This window comes from Lepidochelys olivacea (assembly GCF_965140295.1).
Source record: "Lepidochelys olivacea isolate rLepOli2 genome assembly, chromosome: 23".
Lineage (NCBI taxonomy): Eukaryota > Metazoa > Chordata > Testudines > Cheloniidae > Lepidochelys > Lepidochelys olivacea.
The window spans coordinates 13689440-13710070 of record NC_140433.1 but is presented as its reverse complement, the minus strand read 5'-3'; the positions used below and the strand labels follow the sequence as shown (position 1 = coordinate 13710070).

At 64.1% G+C, this 20631-nt stretch overlaps 3 protein-coding genes across 4 annotated transcripts; 2 read left to right on the top strand and 1 right to left on the bottom strand.

The window, feature by feature from the left end:
- Positions 1 to 6112: 6112 nt before the first annotated feature.
- On the bottom strand, positions 6113 to 7678 carry PTH2 (parathyroid hormone 2). 2 transcript variants are annotated; one of them, XM_084612824.1, is made up of 3 exons: positions 7526 to 7678; positions 6994 to 7114; positions 6113 to 6451 (listed from the first exon to the last, which is right to left on the bottom strand). In XM_084612824.1, the coding sequence occupies exons 2-3, from the start codon at positions 7104 to 7106 to the stop codon at positions 6154 to 6156; spliced, it is 411 nt and encodes a 136-aa protein (XP_084468950.1). In that variant the 5' UTR covers positions 7107 to 7114; positions 7526 to 7678; the 3' UTR covers positions 6113 to 6153. The 2 variants fall into 2 exon arrangements, with proteins under 2 accessions (XP_084468950.1, XP_084468951.1); XM_084612825.1 differs by lacking the exon at positions 7526 to 7678 and having other exon boundaries at positions 6994 to 7148.
- Positions 7679 to 9088: 1410 nt separating this feature from the next.
- On the top strand, positions 9089 to 10532 carry LOC311511788 (uncharacterized protein; the record flags this gene model as incomplete). Its single annotated transcript, XM_084612648.1, has 5 exons — positions 9089 to 9165; positions 9345 to 9503; positions 9743 to 9908; positions 10149 to 10225; positions 10390 to 10532. Exons 1-5 carry the CDS (start codon positions 9090 to 9092, stop codon positions 10530 to 10532), a joined length of 621 nt encoding a protein of 206 aa, XP_084468774.1. The 5' UTR covers position 9089.
- Positions 10533 to 16633: 6101 nt separating this feature from the next.
- GFY (golgi associated olfactory signaling regulator) lies at positions 16634 to 20430 on the top strand. The gene is made up of 3 exons (XM_084612234.1): positions 16634 to 16854; positions 18807 to 18980; positions 19111 to 20430. Exons 1-3 carry the CDS (start codon positions 16821 to 16823, stop codon positions 19365 to 19367), a joined length of 465 nt encoding a protein of 154 aa, XP_084468360.1. The 5' UTR covers positions 16634 to 16820; the 3' UTR covers positions 19368 to 20430.
- The last annotated feature ends 201 nt before the right edge of the window (positions 20431 to 20631 follow it).

The following is a 20631-nucleotide window of genomic DNA, read 5'->3' as shown; positions in this document are numbered from 1 at the left end:
CCGTGACAGCTGGTGGCAGCGGTGGGATGTACTGCACCCCGTGAACGGCGCTTCCTGCAGTAAGTGACTGGGGAGCAGTAAAACGAAGGGGGATTGACGGGGACCAGGCGTGCTGAAGATTCAGAGAGAGACGGTTCCAGGGGGCGGTTAACCCCTGGGAGTGTGTGACCAGAGAGAAGGACTTTTGCAGTAACAGGGTCCCCCGGGGGATTGCAGCAAGCGGTCCCAGGGGCGGAGGAATCTGCAGCTCGACCCTGGCAAAGAGGTGGTGACCTCAAGAAGGACTGGCACACGAGGGGCTTTTCCTGGAAACCGTGGAAAGCTGCCCGGCCTGCGAGTGGCCAGCAGGGAGATGTACGCTAAACGCCTTAAGAGCGACCTGGTGGAGCTGTGCAGGCAGAGGGGGCTGCGCATTGGGAGGTCCACCAAGGAACAGCTGATTGCCCGGCTGGAGGAGAGGGATCGCTTGGATGACCCGATCCCTGTCCCTGAGGGAAGCCGCCTGGGGGACGCAGCGTGGGCCCTGGGGCCTGACCAGGCTGGGAGGGGTCAGACTGCCGCCCAGGACATCCCGAGACCCTTCCTACCTATGCCTGGGGGAGGGATTGGGGGAAGCCCAGCGAATACCGAGGGCACCCTGACCCCAGCAGCCAGCAGGGGATCCTCCCGGCGGAGCTCCCCATCCCTGGAGCAGATGCGGCTGGAATGGGAGAGGGAGATGAAAATGAGGGAGCTGGAGGATCATGAAAAACAACGTCAACATGAGCAGGAGGAGAAGGAGAGGGAACGTCAGGAGAAGGAGAAACAAAGGCAGCATGAACTGGAGCTGGCCAGGCTGAGGAGCAGTGGGGCCCCGGCTGTGGTGAGTGAGGGGGGACCCAAGACTGCAAGGAGCTTTGATAAGTGCTTCCTGGCCCAGCGGAAGGAGGGGGAGGACATAGATAGCTTCCTGACGGCCTTTGAGAATGCCTGCGAGATGCACAGGGTTGACCCTGCAGACAGGCTCCAGTTCCTCACCCCCTTACTGGACCCCAAAGCCGTGGAAGTGTACAGCCGGATGAAAGGGGCGGAGGCAGGGGACTATGAACTGTTCAAACAGGCCCTGCTCCGTGAGTTTGGGCTGACCCCCGAGATGTACCGGAGAAGGTTCTGGAGTCAGCGTAAAACGCCTGAGGTCACCTACCTACAACTGGTCAACCGGATGCAGGGGTGTGCCCGCAAGTGGACAGCTGGGGCCCAAGCTAGAGAGGACCTGCTGGACCTAATCGTACTGGAGCAGCTGTATGAACAGTGCCCTTCCGACCTGAGGCTGTGGTGGGTGGACAAAAAGCTCGAGAACCCCCAGCACGCAGGGCAGCTGGCCGACGAGTTTGTGAACAGTCGGTCAGGGGGTAGCCGGGAGGAGTCCCAAAAGAACAGGCCCCCCCCGATGCAGAGAGAGAGTCACCATGGGGCCTCCCAGCGGGGAAATAGGGAGAACCCCCTCCAAAGGGGAACGCCTGGCGTCGGGCCCCTCCAACCCGCTCGAGGGGACCAACGTGACCTGAGCTGCTATCACTGTGGCCAGAGGCCATGTACGGACCCAGTGCCCCGGGCTCAGGGACAAACTGAGCAGACCCAACCTACCCAGGGTTAACTGGGTAGGGACTCAGCCGGACGAGGGGCAGACGACCCAGGAAAGGGGGCCTACCAGTTTACCACCTGCCCCGGAGGGAAGAGTACCCCAGGCCAGCTCCACCAGAGGGCTGGAGGCTCTGGACTCAGGGTGCTCGGTTTACAGGGTGGGCGCGGGGCTGTCCCTCCGGAGCGAGTGCCTTGTTCCCCTGGAGGTGGATGGGAGGAAGGTCAATGGATACTGGGATATGGGCGCGGAGGTGCCGCTGGCCCGGCCCGAGATGGTGGCCCCAGATCGGGTGGTGCCCAACACCTATCTGACCCTGACGAGGGTGGGTGGGACCCCATTCAAGGTGCCCGTGGCAAGGTACACCTGAAATGGGGGGCCAAGGAGGGCCCCAAGGACGTGGGGGTGCACCACCATTTGCCCACTGAAGTTTTGATGGGGGGAGACCTAGAGGACTGGCCAAGCAAGCCCCAGACCGCCCTGGTTGTGACCCGTAGCCAGAGCCGGCGAGGGGCACTGCGCCCTGACCTCGGGGAGGGTACCACACCGGAGGCGCAGGACCCTACCCTGGTGGGGAGGGAGGGCCGAGGGGCACGGCTCAGAGAGGCTGTGGCCTCAGACCTGGCCACTGAGGGGGAACCGGTCCCCATCCCTTCCCCAGCCGCTGAGTTCCAGGCCGAGTTGAGGAAAGATCCCTCCTTGCGGAAGCTCAGGGACCTGGCTGACCTCAGTGTGGGACGGACCATGAGGAGAGGCTGCCAGGAGAGGTTCCTGTGGGAGAAGGGGTTCCTGTACCGAGAATGGGCTCCCACAAGGGAAGTGTTGTCCTGTGGGATCAGGAGGCAGCTGGTGGTCCCCCAGAAGTATTGCCGCAAGCTCCTGTCCCTGGCCCATGACATCCCCCTCGCAGGGCACCAGGGAATCCGGCGCCCCCGGCAGAGGTTGCTACAGAACTTTTACTGGCCCGGGGTCTTTACCACGGTCCGGCAGTATTGCCGATCCTGAGACCCCTGTCAGAGGGTGGGGAAGGCCCGGGACAAGGGGAAAGCGGCTTTGAGACCTTTGCCCATCATAGAGGAGCCTTTCCAGAAGGTGGCCATGGACATCGTGGGGCCTCTCAGCAAGACGACCCGGTCGGGGAAGAAATACATTCCGGTGGTGGTAGATTTTGCCACCCGCTACCCCGAGGCCGTGCCCTTAGCTTCCATTGAAGCCGACACCGTGGCCGATGCGCTCCTGACCATTTTCAGCCGAGTGCGGTTCCCCAAGGAAGTCTTGACAGACCAAGGCTCCAACTTCATGTCGGCCCTGCTCCGGTGCTTGTGGGAGAAATGTGGGGTCCGGCACGACTGGGCCTCAGCTTATCACCCCCAGTCCAATGGGCTGGTGGAGAGGTTCAACGGGACGCTAAAGATGATGCTGAAAACCTTTATGAACCAGCACCCGCAGGATTGGGACAAGTACTTACCGCACCTGCTGTTCGCGTACAGGGAGGTGCCCCAGGAGTCGACCGGATTTTCGCCTTTCGAACTGTTATATGGCAGGAGGGTAAGGGGCCCCCTGGACCTGATGAGAGACGAGTGGGAGGGGAAGGCCACTCCCGATGGAGAGTCAGTGGTGGAGTATGTCCTGATCTTCCGAGAGAGACTGGCTGAACTCATGGGCCTGGCCAGGGAGAATCTGGCCAGAGCCCAGAGGAAGCAGAAGGTCTGGTATGACCGCACGGCGCGGGCCCGTGCCTACGCCACCGGGGATCCGGTGATGGTTCTCATCCCAGTGAGAAAGAACAAACTACAGGCCGCCTGGGAGGGCCCTTTCAAGGTCGTCAAGCAGCTAAACGAGGTGAATTATGTGGTGGAGCTGTCGAACCAGGCGCACCACCGCCGGGTGTACCATGTGAATATGATGAAGCCATATTATGCCAGGGGGAATGTGGTGTTGGCCGTGTGTGGACAGTGAGAGGAGCAGGGAGATGACCCTTTAGTAGATCTATTCCCTGGGACCAGAGCTGGTTCTCCCCTGGAAACAATCCCCCTCTCAGACCAGCTAAGCCCTGCCCAGCAAGCTGAGGTCAGGGGGGTGCTGCATCCGTACCGACAGCTGTTTTCCAACCAGCCTGGACGCACTAATCTGACTGTCCACCGGGTGCAGACAGGGTCGCACCCGCCGATAAGATGCTCCCCTTTCCGAGTCACAGGGAAAACTGCTCAGGACCTGGAAAGAGAGGTCTGGGACATGCTGGCTTTGGGGGTGATCCAGCCGTCTGCCAGTCCTTGGGCCTCGCCGGTGGTGCTGGTCCCCAAAAAGGACGGGTCGGTCCGGTTCTGGGTGGACTATCGGAAGCTCAATGCCATCACCGTGTCTGATGCCTACCCCATGCCCAGGCCTGACGAGCTCCTAGACAAGCTGGGAGGAGCTTGGTACCTTACCACCATGGACCTTACAAAGGGCTGCTGGCAAGTGCCGCTGGATGCAGATGCCCGGCTGAAATCGGCCTTCATCACCCCTCTGGGGCTCTATGAGTTCCTGACCCTATCTCTTCGGGCGATACTTCACCGTCTACACCGACCACTCTCCCCTGACCTGGCTGCACCAGATGAAAGGAGCCAACGCCAAGCTCCTGAGATGGAGCCTGCTCCTGCAGGATTACGACATGGACGTGGTCCACGTGAAGGGAAGGGCCAACCTGATAGCGGATGCGCTGTCCCGGAGAGGGGGCCCCGAACTTCCCCAGGTCACTGGTCACAGTGACCCCGCTCAGTTCAGTCTCGAAGGGGGGAGAGATGTGAGGATGTGACGCAGCAGGGAGGGGGGAGTGTTGACCTGGGAATGTGCCCTGGGGGTGGGAGACCTGAGAGCCTGTCACCTGAGCCAGGAGGGGGCGGGGGAGGTGACACCTCTGCCCAGGAATGTGAACAGAGGCTGCAGGAGAGAGTCTGCTGGGGGGGGTTTAGTTTCAGTTTGGGGCTGGGTGGAGGAACACAGGGAACCCCAGGGCTGGGGTCTGAGCTCCCTGCTCCCCCAGAAGGACTTGACTGAGGGGTCCTGGGTGTACCCACAAGCCGTGTTTGAGACTGTGTTCCTGTTGTCATAGAATCATAGAATATCAGGGTTGGAAGGGACCCCAGGAGGTATCTAGTCCAACCCCCTGCTCAAAGCAGGACCGATCCCCAATTAAATCATCCCAGCCAGGGCTTTGTCAAGCCTGACCTTAAAAACTTCTAAGGAAGGAGATTCCACCACCTCCCTAGGGAACCCATTCCAGTGTTTCACTCTCCTCCTAGTGAAAAAGTTTTTCCTAATATCCAACCTAAACCTCCCCCACTGCAACTTGAGACCATTGCTCCTTGTCCTGTCCTCTTCCACCACTGAGAATAGTCTAGATCCATCCTCTCTGGAACCACCTCTCAGGTAGTTGAAAGCAGCTATCAAATCCCCCCTCATTCTTCTCTTCTGCAGACTAAACAATCCCAGTTCCCTCAGCCTCTCCTCGTAAGTCATGTGTTCCAGTCCCCTAATCATTTTTGTTGCCCTTCGCTGGACTCTCTCCAATTTTTCCACATCCTTCTTGTAGTGTGGGGCCCAAAACTGGACACAGTACTCCAGATGAGGCCTCACAATGTCGAATAGAGGGGAACGATCACGTCCCTCGATCTGCTCGCTATGCCCCTACGTATACATCCCAAAATGCCATTGGCCTTCTTGGCAACAAGGGCACACTGCTGACTCATATCCAGCTTCTCGTCCACTGTCACCCCTAGGTCCTTTTCCGCAGAACTGCTGCCTAGCCATTCGGCCCCTAGTCTGTAGCTGTGCATTGGGTTCTTCCATCCTAAGTGCAGGACCCTGCACTTATCCTTATTGAACCTCATCAGATTTCTTTTGGCCCAATCCTCCAATTTGTCTAGGTCCCTCTGTATCCTGTCCCTGCCCAGTCCAATAAACCTTCTGTTTTACTGGCTGGCTGAGAGTCTCAGTGAATCCCAGGAAGAGGGGTGCAGGGCCTGGACACCCCCACGCTCCGTGACACCCTCTGAGCCCAGTGCTCCCCCAGCCTTCGAGCCAGGCTTGGCCCCGGTGGGCAGGTTGGGAACCTCCAGCTGGACCCAGCCCCAGATGTCAGCCAGCCTCACAGACACCCCTCCCTCCATCCTATCCACTCCCCACCCCTCCCTCCATCCCCCACCCCCAGATATGTCAGCCAGCCCCACAGACACCCCCTCCCTCCATCCTCTCCACTCCCCACCCCTCCCTCCATCCCCCACCCCCAGATATGTCAGCCAGCCCCACAGACACCCCCTCCCTCCATCCTCTCCACTCCCCACCCCTCCCTCCATCCCCCCACCCCCAGATATGTCAGCCAGCCCCACAGACCCCCCTCCCACCCACCCCCTCCCTCCATCCCCGCCCCGCCCTCCTCCAATGAAGACACCAGCTCCTGGCTTTGGGCTCTGAGTCAGCAGACAGAAAGCAAAGATCCTTTATTGGGGGGCGCGCGGCCCCCGGACGGCGGGACAGCCGGATGCCCCCCCTCAGTCGGGGTTCACCACCAGCAGTTTCTGCATGTAGGAGTTGAGCCATTTCTGGCGCTCCAGGGCCGTCAGCATCTTGCTCTGCTCCCGGAAAGCCGCGTCGTCCGCCACCACGATGCTCCTCTTCCCGCCCCAGGCGGGGGCCGGGGCCAGCTCCGCAGGCGGGACTTCCTGGCTTGGCCCGCTCCAGGGACGGGACTTCCTGCTTTGCCCCTCTCCGGACAGCATCCGCAGGCTCCAGTCCTGCAGGGTGATGGACGGCAGCTGCAGGTCCCAAGGGGCATCCCGCGTCCACAGCCTAGGGAGAGAGAGAGAGAGCCCCGGACTCCTGGGTTCTCTCCCCAGCTCCGGGAGGGGAGCGGGGTCTGGTGGTTAGAGCAGGGGGGGCTGGGAGCCAGGACTCCTGGGTTCTCACCCCGGCTCCGGGAGGGGAGCGGGGTCTGGTGGTTAGAGCAGGGGGAGCTGGGAGCCAGGGATCCTGGGTTCTTGCCCCGGCTCCGGGAGGGGAGCGGGGTCTGCTGGTTAGAGCAGGGGGGGCTGGGAGCCAGGGATCCTGGGTTCTCGCCCCGGATCTGGGAGGGGAGTGGGGTCTGCTGGTTAAAGCAGGGGGAGCTGGGAGCCAGGACTCCTGGGTTCTCTCCCCAGCTCCAGGAGGGGGGCAGGGTCTGGTGGCTGTGGGGGGCTGGGAGCCAGGACTCCTGGGTTCTCTCCCCGGCTCCGGGAGAGGAGCGGGGTCTGCTGGTTAGAGCGGGGGGGGGGGGGTGCTGGGAGCCAGGACTCCTGGGTCTCGCCCCGGCTCCAGGAGGGGGTCGGGGTCTGGTGGCTGTGGGGGGGCTGTACCTGTTGGGGGGATACGACGGGGGGAGCCAGGCCCCTGAGCACAGGAGCAAGGAGCAGCCCAGGAGGAAGGTGACGGGGACCAGGCCTCTCCCAGCGCCGGGCGGAGTGTCCATCTCCGATCCTGGGGGACGGAAACAGGGTCAGAGCCCCCTGGACACAGACAGACCCTGCCTCCCCCCGCCCCCCCAGCAGGCCGAGCCCAAGATCTCCTCCTCCGCTCTCAGCCCCCAGCTTTCCTGGCTCGGCTGGTACCAGCACCTCCCTCAGCCCAGCGGTGCCCCCCCCCCGAGGCTGAGCTCAGCCCCCCAGCCCAGCCCCTCAATCTAACCCCCTCTTCCCCAGCCCAGTGGTGCCCCCCAGGCTGAGCCCAGCCCCCCAGCCCAACTCCCTCTCCCCCAGCCCAGCGGCGCCCCCCAAGCTGAGCTCAGCCCCCCAGCCCAGCCCCCCAGCCCAACTCCCTCTCCCCCAGCCCAATGATGCCCCCCAGGCTGAGCGCAGCCCCCCTGGCCCCACAGCGCCCCCCACAGATTACCTGTGATCCCCGTAGTGGAGCACGGCCCAGCAACACCCCGTCTCCCTAGCCCCAGCTCCCCGGGGTGATTTATACCCGTCCGCCGAGCCCCCCAGCCGCCCCCCTGCTCCCAGCATGACGCAGGCTCGGGCGGCCGGCGGGGGTGTCAGGGTCGCGGATCGATGGCGCCGCTGCCCAGCCCGGGGGGGTCCCCGACCCCATGCGCAGACCGAGGCGTTAATGAACCAGCCGGGGTGGCAGGGGGCTCCTGGGACCCCCAAGTCTGACGCCTGGGTGGCGGGGGGGGGAGCTCAGAGTCGATGGGACGGACGGATGGACGGACGGACCCCTTGGCCTGCGGCTCCTAATTGCCTGCCCCTCCTCCCCTCGAAGGCCTCGTTAGACGGCGTCGCTAACGAAGCCCCTGGCCCGCGCGCGTGATTCACTGCCGGCCTGGCCGGCTGTCGATGGCGAGTGGGTGGTTCCGGGGGGTGTCTCGCTCTCCCGGGCTCATTAGCGCCAGCCTCGTTAGCCGACACCTAATGAGCTGGCGAGGAAAGTGGGGCTGGGCCGTGTCTCCCAGCTGGGAAGGAGGGCGCATCCTGTAGGACACAGGCCCCAAGGCAACCACCCCCGTATTGCGCCCACTCTGGGGGGCTGCAGTACCTCGTGGAGGGGGCCAGAGGGCCCTGGGGATCTATGGGGACCCCACGAGACACCCGCCCTGGTCCCATGTCACAAGGGCCCCAGCTCGGGCGGCCCAGCCCCGGGAAAACCCTCATCCCCCCAAAACCTGTTTATCCCCCCGGCTCTGGGAGGGGAGCGGGGACTAGTGGTTAGAGCAGGGGGGACTGGGAGCCCGGACTCCTGGGTTCTCTGTGCATTGCAGGGCCAGTCCCGTGAGGGAAGCTGAAGCCCCGGGACGGATCCTGGGGGGCTGATCGGGGCGGAGGCGGGGGGGTGGGCTGAATGCAGACGACGCTGGGTTATTTCCAGAGAGGCCAGAGTGGGGCGGAGGGGCCAGGCCGGGAAGGGGGGGCTGGCGGGCAGCACCAGGCGGACAAGCCAGATATCAATCGCCCGGCGTTCACCCCCAGGTGGCTAATTGGGACTGGAGAGCAGGGGGCGGGGGGGGGGGCAGACGGGAAAATTGTTTCATTAAATTAATGGAGCCACGCAGCAGCCAGGGACATGGAGCTGCCGGGGCGGGGGGGGGGCTGCCAGCTGCTGGGGAGTTTGGGGAGGGGAGATGGGGGATTAACCCCCCCTTGCAGGGACAGACAGGGGAGTGGGGATGGCAGATCAGTATCCCAGGGTACAGACAGAGGGATGGGGGGCAGGGGGTTGGGGGAGGGGGGAATGAGCCCCCCGGGGACACACACAGGGGGATCTGGGGCAGGGGGTTGGGGTAGGGGGAATGAGCCCCCCCGGGGCACACACAGCAGGATCGCATGCCCTGTGTGTGTCCCTTCCCCTTTAAATCTCAGCCCTGGGGGCCCCGCCCCTTCCAGCTGCCCCTGATGGGGGCAGGAGTCATTTATCCCCCTGCCCAGGGTGGCTCCCAGCAGCTGTAGCTGGGGCAGCTATGGGGAGCCAGTGCTTGGGGGTCCTTTTCCATCTTCTCTGGCTGAGTCTGGGGGCTGCCTTGCTGCCTCCTCTGGGTGAGTTAGTCTGGGGCCCCCCAGCACCCCCCCCACCCCATCCCCATGCAGCTGGGGGCAGAGAGGAGGGACTGGCCTCAGCTGAGCCCTGGCCAGGACTCCTGGGTTCTCTCCCTGGCTTGGGGAGGAGTTGGGCTGCTTGGGGCAGGCTCTCACTGCCCCCATGTCCTGCCCCCCAGATTACCCTGTGAGGTTGTACTCCGAATCCTCCCGCCTCTCCACTGTCCTGCGTGTGCGCCCCGCGTTCTGCCTCTTCGAGCGCTGGCGGCAGGCGACCGTGGACCCCAGCCAGGTGCCTCGGGCATCGGCCACGATCCAGGTGCACGTACAGCCCTCAGGTATGGGGAGGGGAATGGGTTCTAGTGGTTAGAGCGAGGGGGGCTGGGAGCCAGGACTCCTGGGCTCTCTCTCCAGCTTGAGGAGGAGAGTGGGGCCTAGTGGTTAAGGTGGGGGTGGGAGCCAGGACTCCTGGGCTCTCTCCCTGGCTCTGGGAGGGGAGTAGGGTCTAGTGGTTAGAGCGGTGGTGGTGGGGAGCCAGGACTCCTGGGGCATGACTCCATGTTGCTGTCTCCCCCAGGGGACAATGCCACCTACAAGGTGCCCCAGGGCTTCCCGGTGCCCCCCTGCAGCCCCCTGTTTGAGGAGCCCCCCCTCCCACGGGAATTTGCCTATGATGTGGGGCCAGGCCTGGCCTGCTTGAACGACACCTGCACCCGGGACCTGCTCCCTGGCCGGAGCTACAGGTGATGGGGGGAGGAGTGGGGGAGCTAGGATGAGGGGCCTTGGGTGCTGCCTGGGAGGGTTGAATCTGTGGGGTGTAGCTGCAGGGCGTGGGGAGCGTATAGGAGCGGCTGGGGAGGCAGAGATTGTGGGGGTGGGGAATGGGGAGCGAGGCCTAGTGCCTAGAACGGGGGAAGAGTCATGAGCCAGGACTCCTGGGTTCCCTCCTGTTTCATAAGAACCAGCTGCCTTGATTCCCGCAGGGTGCGGTTTGCTCTGTACGGCCGAGCCGTGACCCCGGTGATGGTGACAAACTGGTCCCGACCTTTGGAGACGAGAGGTGAGACCGGTTTGGGGGGGGGAAGGGAACGGGGCGCTGGGCCTTTCCCCTCCAGGGGGCGCTGGCTCCCAGAGCTGGAGGTGTGGCTTAGTCTGGCCATGCCCCCTCCCTTGTGCAGCAGGACTAAGCCCCACCTCTTTGCCCCTGTGGCTTTTCCCCCCCAGGTCTCCCCCGCAGCTTCCGCGCCATGGAGCCTGGCCCCAGCGGGCGCTCGGGGGGCATGGTGGTCGTCACCGTGCTGCTGAGCGTCTCCGTCCTGCTGCTGCTGGCTGCCATGGGGCTGGCCGTGGTCCTGGGGCGCCGCTGACCCCCTGCTGGCCGGAGAGACGCCACCTCCTGCTTGGGGGATGACCCCCCTCGGATATTGCAGGGACGCCCTGTCACTGCGTCATTAAACGCTCTGCTTTCCACCTCCTGGAGTCTGTCTGTCTGTCCAGCGGGCCGGGAAAGGAGCAGGAGAATGGCCGTGCTGGACCAGCCCCTCGGGCTGTCTGGCCCCCAGGCTCCTGTGGGGTGCCCGGTTTGAGGCAATCATCGAGTGATCCATCCCCCACTCCCAGCTTCTGCCAGTCAGAGGCTCAGGGACACCCAGAGCATGGGGCTGGCTCCTGGCCCAGCCTGGCTAATAGCCATTGATGGACTGACCCACGATGAACTTCCCTCATTCTCTTCTGAACCCTGTTCTACTTTGGGCCTTCACAACATCCCCTGGCAGGGAGTTCCCCAGGTTGACAGGGTGTTGGGTGTTTTTTTTTTTTAAACCTGCTGCCCATTAATTTCAGGGCGTGACCGCAGGTTCTTGTGTCACGTGAAGGGGGGGGGAATAACCCTTCTCCACACACCAGTCCTGATCGTATAGACCTCGATCATACCCCCCCCCGTCCTCTTTCCCAAGCTGAACAATCCCTGGTGTTAATATCTCCTATCCAAGCTGCTCCATTTTTCCGTATCATTTTTGTGGCCCATCTCTGCACCTTTCCCACTTTCTACCAGATCATGGCCACCAGCCCGTGCCAAGAGCTGCCCACGCCTTTCTGGGGCTGGGGGGTGTTTGGATTTACCGACCGCTGTGAGGATCTTGCCCGGTTCCTCTCCCTTTCCTAGGGGTCCTGCATCAGCTTAGCTCCTGGGGGGCAGGTTTCCTGAGAAGTGTCCACCGGGACTCTCAGATCTCTTGTCTGAGTGGGAACAGCTAATTCAGACCCAGCTCGATCCACAGGCCCGGTGCTCTCGCCCAGCCCCTTCGGGGTCGCTTTCACTAGGGTGAGTCCCTTGGCTCCCTGCCCCCTGGGACCTACCCCCTGAACCTGTAGCTCTTCCCCCCCCCCCCCGGGGTCAGGCCAGGAGCCCCCTGCAGCGAGTGCCCTGGGGGCAGATGGACCCCGCCCCAGAGGGAGCTTTGGGCTTGGGAGTGACTTGGCAAGCGGGGTGGGGAGGGGGTTGTCGGGGGTCTGAGTGCAGGGTGGAGAGTCCTGGGTTAGTGCTGGGAACAGAAATTACAGCCAAGGCCCGCTGGGTTGGGCCTGAGCCCAGAGCGGTCCCCCCACCCCACTCCTTAGTCCTAGGGCCCCCAGCAGGCCCACACTGAGCAACCCCCTGCCCCCTCCCAGCCCTTTGTCCTCCAGCTGCTTGCATCTGGCTGGCTCCCTGCCTGGGGGCACCCATGGGGTGTTAGTTGCTGGGTGCCAAGGGGCTGGGCAGTGGGTTGGACCATTGTCTTCTAGGCCCCTCCCTGGGCATGGGAGTTGGGGGCCTGGCCCTAACCAGCTGCTGTGGGTCATACCTGGGTCTGTGCAATGAGCAAACAGTCTCTTCCTCTCCCACTATGTGACCACGCAGCATGTGGGGAAACTGAGGCACATACCAGTGTTAGGATATTGCTCTTCAGGCCTGTCTGCAAAGGCCGAGACCCTAAGCACGTAGGTGTGTTCTTATCACTTCGCTGGTTCTAGACGTATAAAAGACAGAATCAACATCGCAGTTTGCCTGCTCCCGGGGCCTTTTCTCAGGCTGACCGGCTGAGGCCCTGGTCTTAGGCTAAGGCCTCTGGCTAAGCAGCAGGGGCCATTGGGCTGTTAGGAGGAGGATCCTGTCCCGATCACACCCATCACCTCCAGAGACGGGGACGAGCCTGGAGGATGGAAAAGGACACGTCGTTGGAGAGGGTCCTGTCTGGCAAGAATTCACCTCTCAATGGCTGGGGTGTGAAATCCTCACTTCTGGACTGCTCTCTCGCCGTCGTCCCCTCTTTCGTATGGTTTGTCTAATCTCTGTCTGGGTCTCTAATTGTTTGTCTGCTGTAGAATTAATTTTTGCTGGGTGTAAACGAATTAAGGCAGAGGGACATAATTGGTATATAACATAATCATGTTAGGAGGGTTAGTTACATTTCAGTAAAATGATGGGTTATGGTAAAGCTAAGCAGAACTCAAGTTTTACTGTGTAGTCTGCAGTCAATCAGGAAGTGGGGGTGGGAATGGGGACTGGGGCGCAGGCCAGGCTCTGTGGCGTCAGAGCTGGGAAGGGGGACACTGAGGAAGGACGCTGGAATCCTTGCTTGCTGGAAGTTCACCCCAATAACCATCCCATTGTTCGCACCTTCGCCCTTGGGGTGTTCCCGCTCTTGGGTCATGCGAGAAGGACCAGGGAAGCGAGGGGCTGCCGGCATAAGCCCTCTACCAACCGTAGCGAGACCAAACCTTCTGCAAAAGTCCTTCTTCGTCCCAAGCCCCCGTCAGGTCGTACGTCGAACAGGAGCCATGTTTCCCGGCGGGCGTTACGTGGAGTTTCACCTACAGTTTCAAGGCCCCGTCCGTCTGTCCGTCCCCCCCCGGTCTGTGTGGCCCCTTTGTAACGCTCTGCGCTTAAGTGACTCGAGTCATTTGTGTCTCTGCAAACTCGGCCGCCTCCCTGGTTCCCCTTTCCCAGCTGGCTTATGCCCACGTTGAGCAGCGCTGGGCCCTGTGCGGACCCCCGGGGGACCCCACTAGTCCCCTTTCTCCAGTCTGAAAACTGACCCTTTGTTCCTCCCCTTTATTGCCTGTCTTTCCCCAGTTACTGATCGGTGACGGCCCTTATCCCATGACAGCGTAGTTTGTGGAAGAGCCTTGGGTGAGGGACCTTGTCACAGGCTTTGTGAAAGTCTAAGGACTCTGCCTCCCCCTTGTCCACGTGTGTCGACCCCCTCGAGGAAGTCTAATAGAGCGGCGAGGCGTGATTTTTCCTTTCCAAAAGCCATGTTGACTCTCCCTCAACAAAGCGTGTTTATCTCCGTGTCTAATGATTCTGTTCTTTGCCATCGTTTCTACCCGTTTGCCCGGTGTGGCGAAGAGGGCGTGTTCTTAATGTTTTCTCTCAATACTCTGTGTGTGCCTCGGTTTCTCCTGTGCGTTACTCAAGTAGGGAGGTGGTGGGACCAGGGGGTGTGAGCGTTGCAGCCACCCCTAGAGGGTAGGGGGGATACTCCCGCCGGCCTGCCTGGGCACAGAGACCGGCCCACACGCTGGTGCCTGGTGGCTGCTCCCATCGTCTGGAAGGAGCCCGCCGGAGGGGTCGGCGCAGAGCAGTGATCTGCTGCCCCGGGAAAGAGACACAGGCCAGAGAAGGGGCGACAGGCTTGTCTGGGGCCAGGCAGCCGGAACTGGGCAGTCTCCTGTTTGGGACTTGGTTGGGGGGCACTAGGCATGAGCATCCCCCCCCTGACCTTGCTGGCAGTCCCTGATCTCGGTGCTCCCCAGCTCTGCCCTATGCTGTGTTCCTGTCGGCGATTAACCCTGCTGCATTACCCGCTGGCTGGAGTCCCGGCTGGCTGTGGGGTGGGGCCCCTCGGGCTTCCCCAGGGGTCCCGTCTGGGCAGCCCCCCTGCAGGACGCACAACAGGGGGGCTGGATGCTCCCAGAGACCCAGGAAGGCCACAGCCAAGAAGGCTCCTTGGCCGGGGCAGCGAGCCCCAAGGGGAGCCTGGCTACCCCAGAGCCCTGATTGGCTGCATCTGGAGCATCCAGGCTGGGACCCCCATGAAGGGCCAGAGCGAGGGGACCCCCGAGGGGCCTGCGGCAGAGCCAGGAGCTGGGGGCTCGGAGCTGCGGCCCTGGGAGGTGGAGGGGCCCAGGGCTGGACCCCCAAGAGCGAGCAGCCCCCCAAGAAGGCGTTGCATGGATGGAGGCTTCTCCCAGGGGCTGTACGGAGCCGGGTGAAAGGTGGTCTGGGACACAGGGTCTAGCAGGCAGCCAGGAGCCAGGACTCCTGGGTTCTCTCTCTGGCTCGAGGAGGGGAGGGGAGTCTAGTGGCTGGAGCGGGGGGGGGCTGGGAGGCAGGACTCCTGGGTTCTATTTGCAGCTCAGCTAGCCCTGCTGGGGGAGGGGGTTGGGCGGTGCTGGCTACCCCTTGCCCACCTGAGGTTGTTTGTGCCCTTTGGGGGTCTCGGGGCGGGGGGGGGGGCTGGCCTGGCCTGTGAAGGGTTTTGCGGGGTTGGGTCCCATGTGGGAGCTCGGGACAGCTGCTGGGAGGGCTTACGCAGGGTGGGGGGGCAGCATCCCCCCCTGCCCCCCCACCGGTCAACAGTCGTCCGTCCCCATCCCCCCCAGAAGGCGCAGCCGAGCCACAGCTGTTATTGCTGAGTTGTTACTAGCGCCCGTCCCCACTGGGGGCACATGCGTCATCCCCCCCCCCATATCCCGGGGGGGGGCTGCTAGGAAGGAGCTGCCCCCACCCCCCGTCCTGGCTCATTGTGCATCTCTCCCTCCCAGCACCAGCTGGAGTTTCCCCTGCTCTCTGCCCCCCACCCAGGTGAGTCAGACATGGGGTAACAGGAAGCGCCCCCCACCCCCATGTGGGCTGCCGTGGGGGGGTCCTGGCTGGGGTGGGGGGGCTGGAGATGGGACCCCCCCACATTTTTGCCCTCAAGTATTTAAAAGGCCAGTTCCCTGATTTCTATGGGGGGTGAATCTGTTCGGGGAGGAGGGGTGCACCCCTTAGATATCTGGGGGGAGGGCTGATTTCTCCCCATCCCCAGGTAATTAAAGGGACAGTGCCCTGTTTTCGGAAGCCGGCTGTACCCCTTTAGACGTCAGAGGGTCTGGAGCTGTTTATAAGCTCTCTCCCCCTCCAGGTATTTAAAGGGACAACGCCCAATTCCAGCTGAGCTGGGGCCCAACCCTAGAGAGCAGGGATCTGGTGGGTGGGTTTTAGGGAGGTGTTTGCCCCTTTAAATCCACCCCCCCATTATTTTTGTCCAAGGGAATTTAAAGGGACAGGGCTTGATTTTTTGGCCTCCAGTCTAGCATAGAGGGGTCAGGCCCTGGGTGGAAGGGAGAAGGGGGGGTGAACACCTTTAAATCCCCCGTGTCCCCCGCAGCCTTTTGATGGCCAGCTGTTACCCCCCCTTTGTATTTAAAGGGGCAATGTGCCAGTCCGCCCTGGGGGTGTTGATAAGGGGAGAGGGGGGGTAGGTACCCCAAATTTGGGGGTTAAATTGGGGTGTTGGGGCAGCCCTGTGTGCTGGGGGAGAGCACCCCCTGCTGGCCCCCCACCCTGCACCCCCAACCCCAGCGCCCCCTACTGAGCCCCCCCGCCCCGCAGCCCAGCGCCCCCTAGCGCCCGGGGTCGGGAAGAGGGTTTGTTTGCTCTGGGGTGGCAGGTCCCACCCCAGCCCCCGGGGAGACGTTGCCAACAACGGAGTCTGGTAACCAGGAGCGGGAGGGGGGGAGTCCCGGGGGGGGGCCCTGCCATAGCTATGGTTACGCCTGCATCGTCCCCATCCCACCGGGGCACGGGGCTCGCAGGGTGCCGACACCCCAGGATGGCGCTAGGGGGCGTTGGGGGTAAGCAAGGGGCTGGCAGGGGGCGCTGGGGTGCAGGGCAGGGGGGCCGGCAGGGGGCTCTGGGGGGCGGGGCGGGGCGGGGGGCCGGCAGGGGGCGCTGGGCTCTCGGGCGCAGGGCAGGGGGCTGGCAGGGGGCTCTGGGGGGCGGGGGACCAGCAGGGGGCGCTGGGGTGCAGGGCGGGGGGGCCGGCAGGGGGCTCTGGGGGGCGGGGCAGGGAGCTGGCAGGGGGCTCTGGGGGGCGGGGCGGGGGGCCGGCAGGGGGCGCTGGGGTCTGGGGTGTGGGGCCGGGGGCCGGCAGGGGGCGCTGGGCTCTGGGGCGCGGGACGGGGGGCCAACCCCCGAGTTTAACCCCTTCTCACCCCTCGCAGGTGCTGGTTCCCGGAGATCCCCCCAGCACCAAGTGATGCGGCCCCGGGGCTCTCAGCTGTTGCTGGCCGCCCTGCTGGCCCTCGGGGCTTGTCTCGCTGCCGGTGCCCCCCAGCCCCCGTCCCCCCCTGCCCCTTGGTCCCCCCCGGCTAGCAGGGGACCCCTCTCCCCTCCCCCCTCTCCTGACACCGGATGGTCCCCCGAGTCCCCCGCTGCCCCCACCTCCCCTGGCCCCACAGGGCCGCGCTCTGCTCCCCCCAGCCCCTCCCTGCTCCCCAGCAGCCTGGCCCACCCTACGGCGACACTGGGCCGGGGGATCCCAGGTGACGGCGCCCCCCAGAGGACCCCCGGGACTGCAGCAGGAGATTCGGGCCGGCAGGGGGCGCCGGGGCGCGGGGGGGTCAAGATGGTTCTGCTGGTGGAACGGGTGGAGCGAAGAGGTAAAGAGGGCATACGGGGGGGGCAGAGGGGGGCAGGGGTTGGGGGAATGGGGGTGCATGGGGAAGGAGTTGGGGGTTAGGGTGGGGCAGCAAGGGTGGTGTATTTGGGGGCGAGGAAGGAGTGCGCAGGTGGGCGGTGTGCTTAGGGGCATAAAAGGGGGGTGCAGAGGGAGGTATGGGGGTGCAGGAGGACAGGGTGTACAAGGAGAGTGTGGGAGTGCAGAAGTGGGGTACATGGGGAAGTGGGGGAAGAAAGGGGGTGGATGGGGCAGGTGGGGGGGCAGAAGGGTGAGTGCACAGGGCAGTGGGGCAGATGGGAGCTGTGGGGGCAGAGAGGGGGTGCATGGGGCAGGTGGGGGCAGACGAGGGAGCTGTGGGGGGCAGAGAGGATGCATGGGGTAGGTGAGGGCAGACGGGGGAGCTGTGGGTGGCAGAGAGGGGGTGCATGGGGCAGGTGGGGGGAAGATGGGGAGCTGTGGGGGGCAGAGAGGGGGTGCATGGGGCAGGTGGGGGAAGATGGGGGAGCTGTGGGGGCAGAGAGGGGGTGCGTGGGGCAGGTGGGGGAAGATGGGGGAGCTGTGGGGGCAGAGAGGGGGGGTGTGGGGCAGGTGGGGGGAAGATGGGGGAGCTGTGGGGGCAGAGAGGGGGTGTGTGGGGCAGATGGGGGGCATGTGGGGGAGCTGTGGGGGGCAGAAAGGAGGTGCAGAGAGTGGGGGGCTGACAGGAGCTGTGGGGGGCAGAGAGGAGGTGCATGAGGCAGGTAGGGTGCAGAAGGTGAGCTGTGGGGGGCAGAGAGGGGTGCATGGGGCAGGTGGGGGCAGATGGGGGAGCTGTGGGGGCAGAAAGGGGGTGCATGGGGCAGGTGGGGGAAAGATGGGGAGCTGTGGGGGGCAGATAGGGGGTGCATGGGGCAGGTGGGGGAAGATGGGGGAGCTGTGGGGGCAGAGAGGGGGTGCGTGGGGCAGGTGGGGGAAGATGGGGGAGCTGTGGGGGCAGAGAGGGGGGGTGTGGGGCAGGTGGGGGGAAGATGGGGGAGCTGTGGGGGCAGAGAGGGGGTGTGTGGGGCAGATGGGGGGCATGTGGGGGAGCTGTGGGGGGCAGACAGGAGGTGCAGAGAGTGGGGGGCTGACAGGAGCTGTGGGGGGCAGAGAGGAGGTGCATGAGGCAGGTAGGGTGCAGAAGGTGAGCTGTGGGGGGCAGAGAGGGGTGCATGGGGCAGGTGGGGGCAGATGGGGGAGCTGTGGGGGCAGAAAGGGGGTGCATGGGGCAGGTGGGGGAAAGATGGGGAGCTGTGGGGGGCAGATAGGGGGTGCATGGGGCAGGTGGGGGCAGATGGGGGAGCTGTGGGGGCAGAGAGGGGGTGCGTGGGGCAGGTGGGGGGAAGATGGGGAGCTGTGGGGGCAGAGAGGGGGTGCGTGGGGCAGGTGGGGGGAAGATGGGGAGCTGTGGGGGTAGAGAGGGGGTGCATGGGGCAGATGGGGGGCATGTGGGGGAGCTGTGGGGGGCAGAAAGGGGGTGCAGAGAGAGGGGGGCTGACAGGAGCTGTGGGGGGCAGAGAGGAGGTGCATGAGGCAGGTAGGGTGCAGAAGGTGAGCTGTGGGGGGCAGAGAGGGGGTGCATGGGGCAGGTGGGGGCAGATGGGGAGCTGTGGGGGCAGAAAGGGGGTGCATGGGGCAGGTGGGGGAAGATGGGGGAGCTGTGGGGGCAGAGAGGGGGTGCATGGGGCAGCTGGGGAGCTGTGGGGGGCAGAGAGGGGGTGCATGGGGCAGGCGGGGTGCAGAAGGGGAGCTGTGGGGGGCAGAAAGGGGGTCAATGCATTGGCATAGTGCAGAGTGACTGGGGCAGTGCTGGGCGAGGGGGTCCAGGGGGGCTGGGAGTGCAGAAGCAGAGTGGGAGGGGCGGGCGAGCCGGATGCCTGGGTCCTGTCCCAGCGCTCTCTCCTGCCCGCACAGGCCGGCCTGAGGAGCACCATGGGGCCGGGGGGGGCCAGGCCATGGGCCTTTTCCTCGCGGCCTCCGGCCTCCTTCTCTGCCTCTTCTCTGGGATCTACTGCGCCTACCGCCGGGGGGCCAAGGGGTCGTCCTTCGCACACCAGCGCCTGCAGGACGGGTCCCTCGAGGACCTCGGTGAGTGGGGCCCGGACTCCTGGGTTCTCTCCCCGGCTCTGGAAGGGGAGCGGGGCCTCCTGGTTTCGGGGTGGGGGCTGGGAGCCAGGACTCCTGGGTTCCATCCTTGACTCGTGTCTCCTTCCTCCAGCTCTGAACCTGGACAGCCCCAAGGGTTCGTACGACTGGTTCCTTTACGAGATGGACGACAACAAGTTTCCGGCCCCCCTGCAGCCAGCTCAGGCCCCGCCCTGGCCCTGCCCCCCACCGCAGCCCCCCGTCCCTGCCCCACAGACACCCCCTGGGGACAAGACTCCAGGGCCTACCGGCTCCGAGCAGCCCAAGCCGAGCCCCCCAAGGCTGGAGTGTCTGTCCCCGGCTAACCTCCCCGCTGGGAACTTCCTTTGAGACCCCCACAATAGAACCCAGGCGTCCTGGCTCCCACCCCCCCCAGCTCTAACCACTAGTCTCCACTCCTCTCTGTCCTGCCATGGTGGGAGCACACATGCCCCTCCCCCCCAGGCTGGGTTATTTCTGACCCAGGGAGGGTCTGGATCTGCCTCCCCAAGGGACTGGGGGGGGGGGCTGCCCCCCCAGCCGTCAGGACATTCTGGGGTTCGGCTCTTCAGTTGCTCTTAGATCTAATGTGGCTTGTGAGTTTAAATAAATGGGGTTCCCACCCCCCAACCCACCTGCCCGGCCTCCTTTGCTGGTCAGGAAATGAGGGAGACCCTACAAAAACAAACCCGCTCTGCCGGTGCCCCTCACTCCCAACACGCAGCCCCTGCTAGCCCAGCCCTGGGCTCCCCCAAGCCTTGCTGGGGGCCCCCGCACCAGCCCAACACTGAGATTTGGCTGGCTGACGGCCTGGGGGCTCATTATCCCATTTCACCCCGCCCCCGCCCCTGCAGCAGCTGCTAACATCTGCCCATCACCTCAGCTACACCCCAGCAGCTGCTGCCTCCTTCCACCATCGCTGGCGGGAGCCGCCCCAGGTTTCACTGCCAGAGCACCGCTGCCTGTGTCTGCCGAGAGCCTGCGCCCGGCGCTTGGGGGAGCCTCCCTGGGTGTCTCTGCCAGAGCACCGTGTGACGAAGCGGGACTGTTCTTAATGTTTCCTCTGAATAGTGTGGGGGTGCCTCAGTTTCCCCTAGGCAGTTCTTAAGTCTCTAGGGGGTGGGGTAAGGGTGTATGATCATTGCAGAGCCCTAGAGGGCAGGTGTGTGCAGGGGTCTGGACACAGAGAATGGCCGACACCCTGTTTCCTGGCCACTGATGGCCTGGGCCCTTCCCCCCTGCCAGGTGAGAGCTAAAGGGTTGGAGAACAAAGGACTCAGGTGACCTCCTGGCCCAGGAAAGGGACAAAGCCCAGAGGAGGGGGTTGGGGGGCTGGAGGGAGTTTCAGTTTGGGGCTGGGGATGAGGAGTGAAGGGCAGACGGGGTTGTCTGGCTCCCTGTCCCCCAAAATGGACCCAGCTGAGGGGTCCTGTTCTCCGCACCTACAAGCTCTGTGTTAGACCATGTTCCTGTCGTCTAATAAACCTTCTGTTTTACTGGCTGGCTGAGAGTCACGTCTGACTGCAGAGTCGGGGGGCAGGACCCTCTGGCCCCCCCAGGAGCCCCGTCTGGTGGACTCGCTGGGGGAAGCGCACGGAGGGGCAGGGGAGGCTGG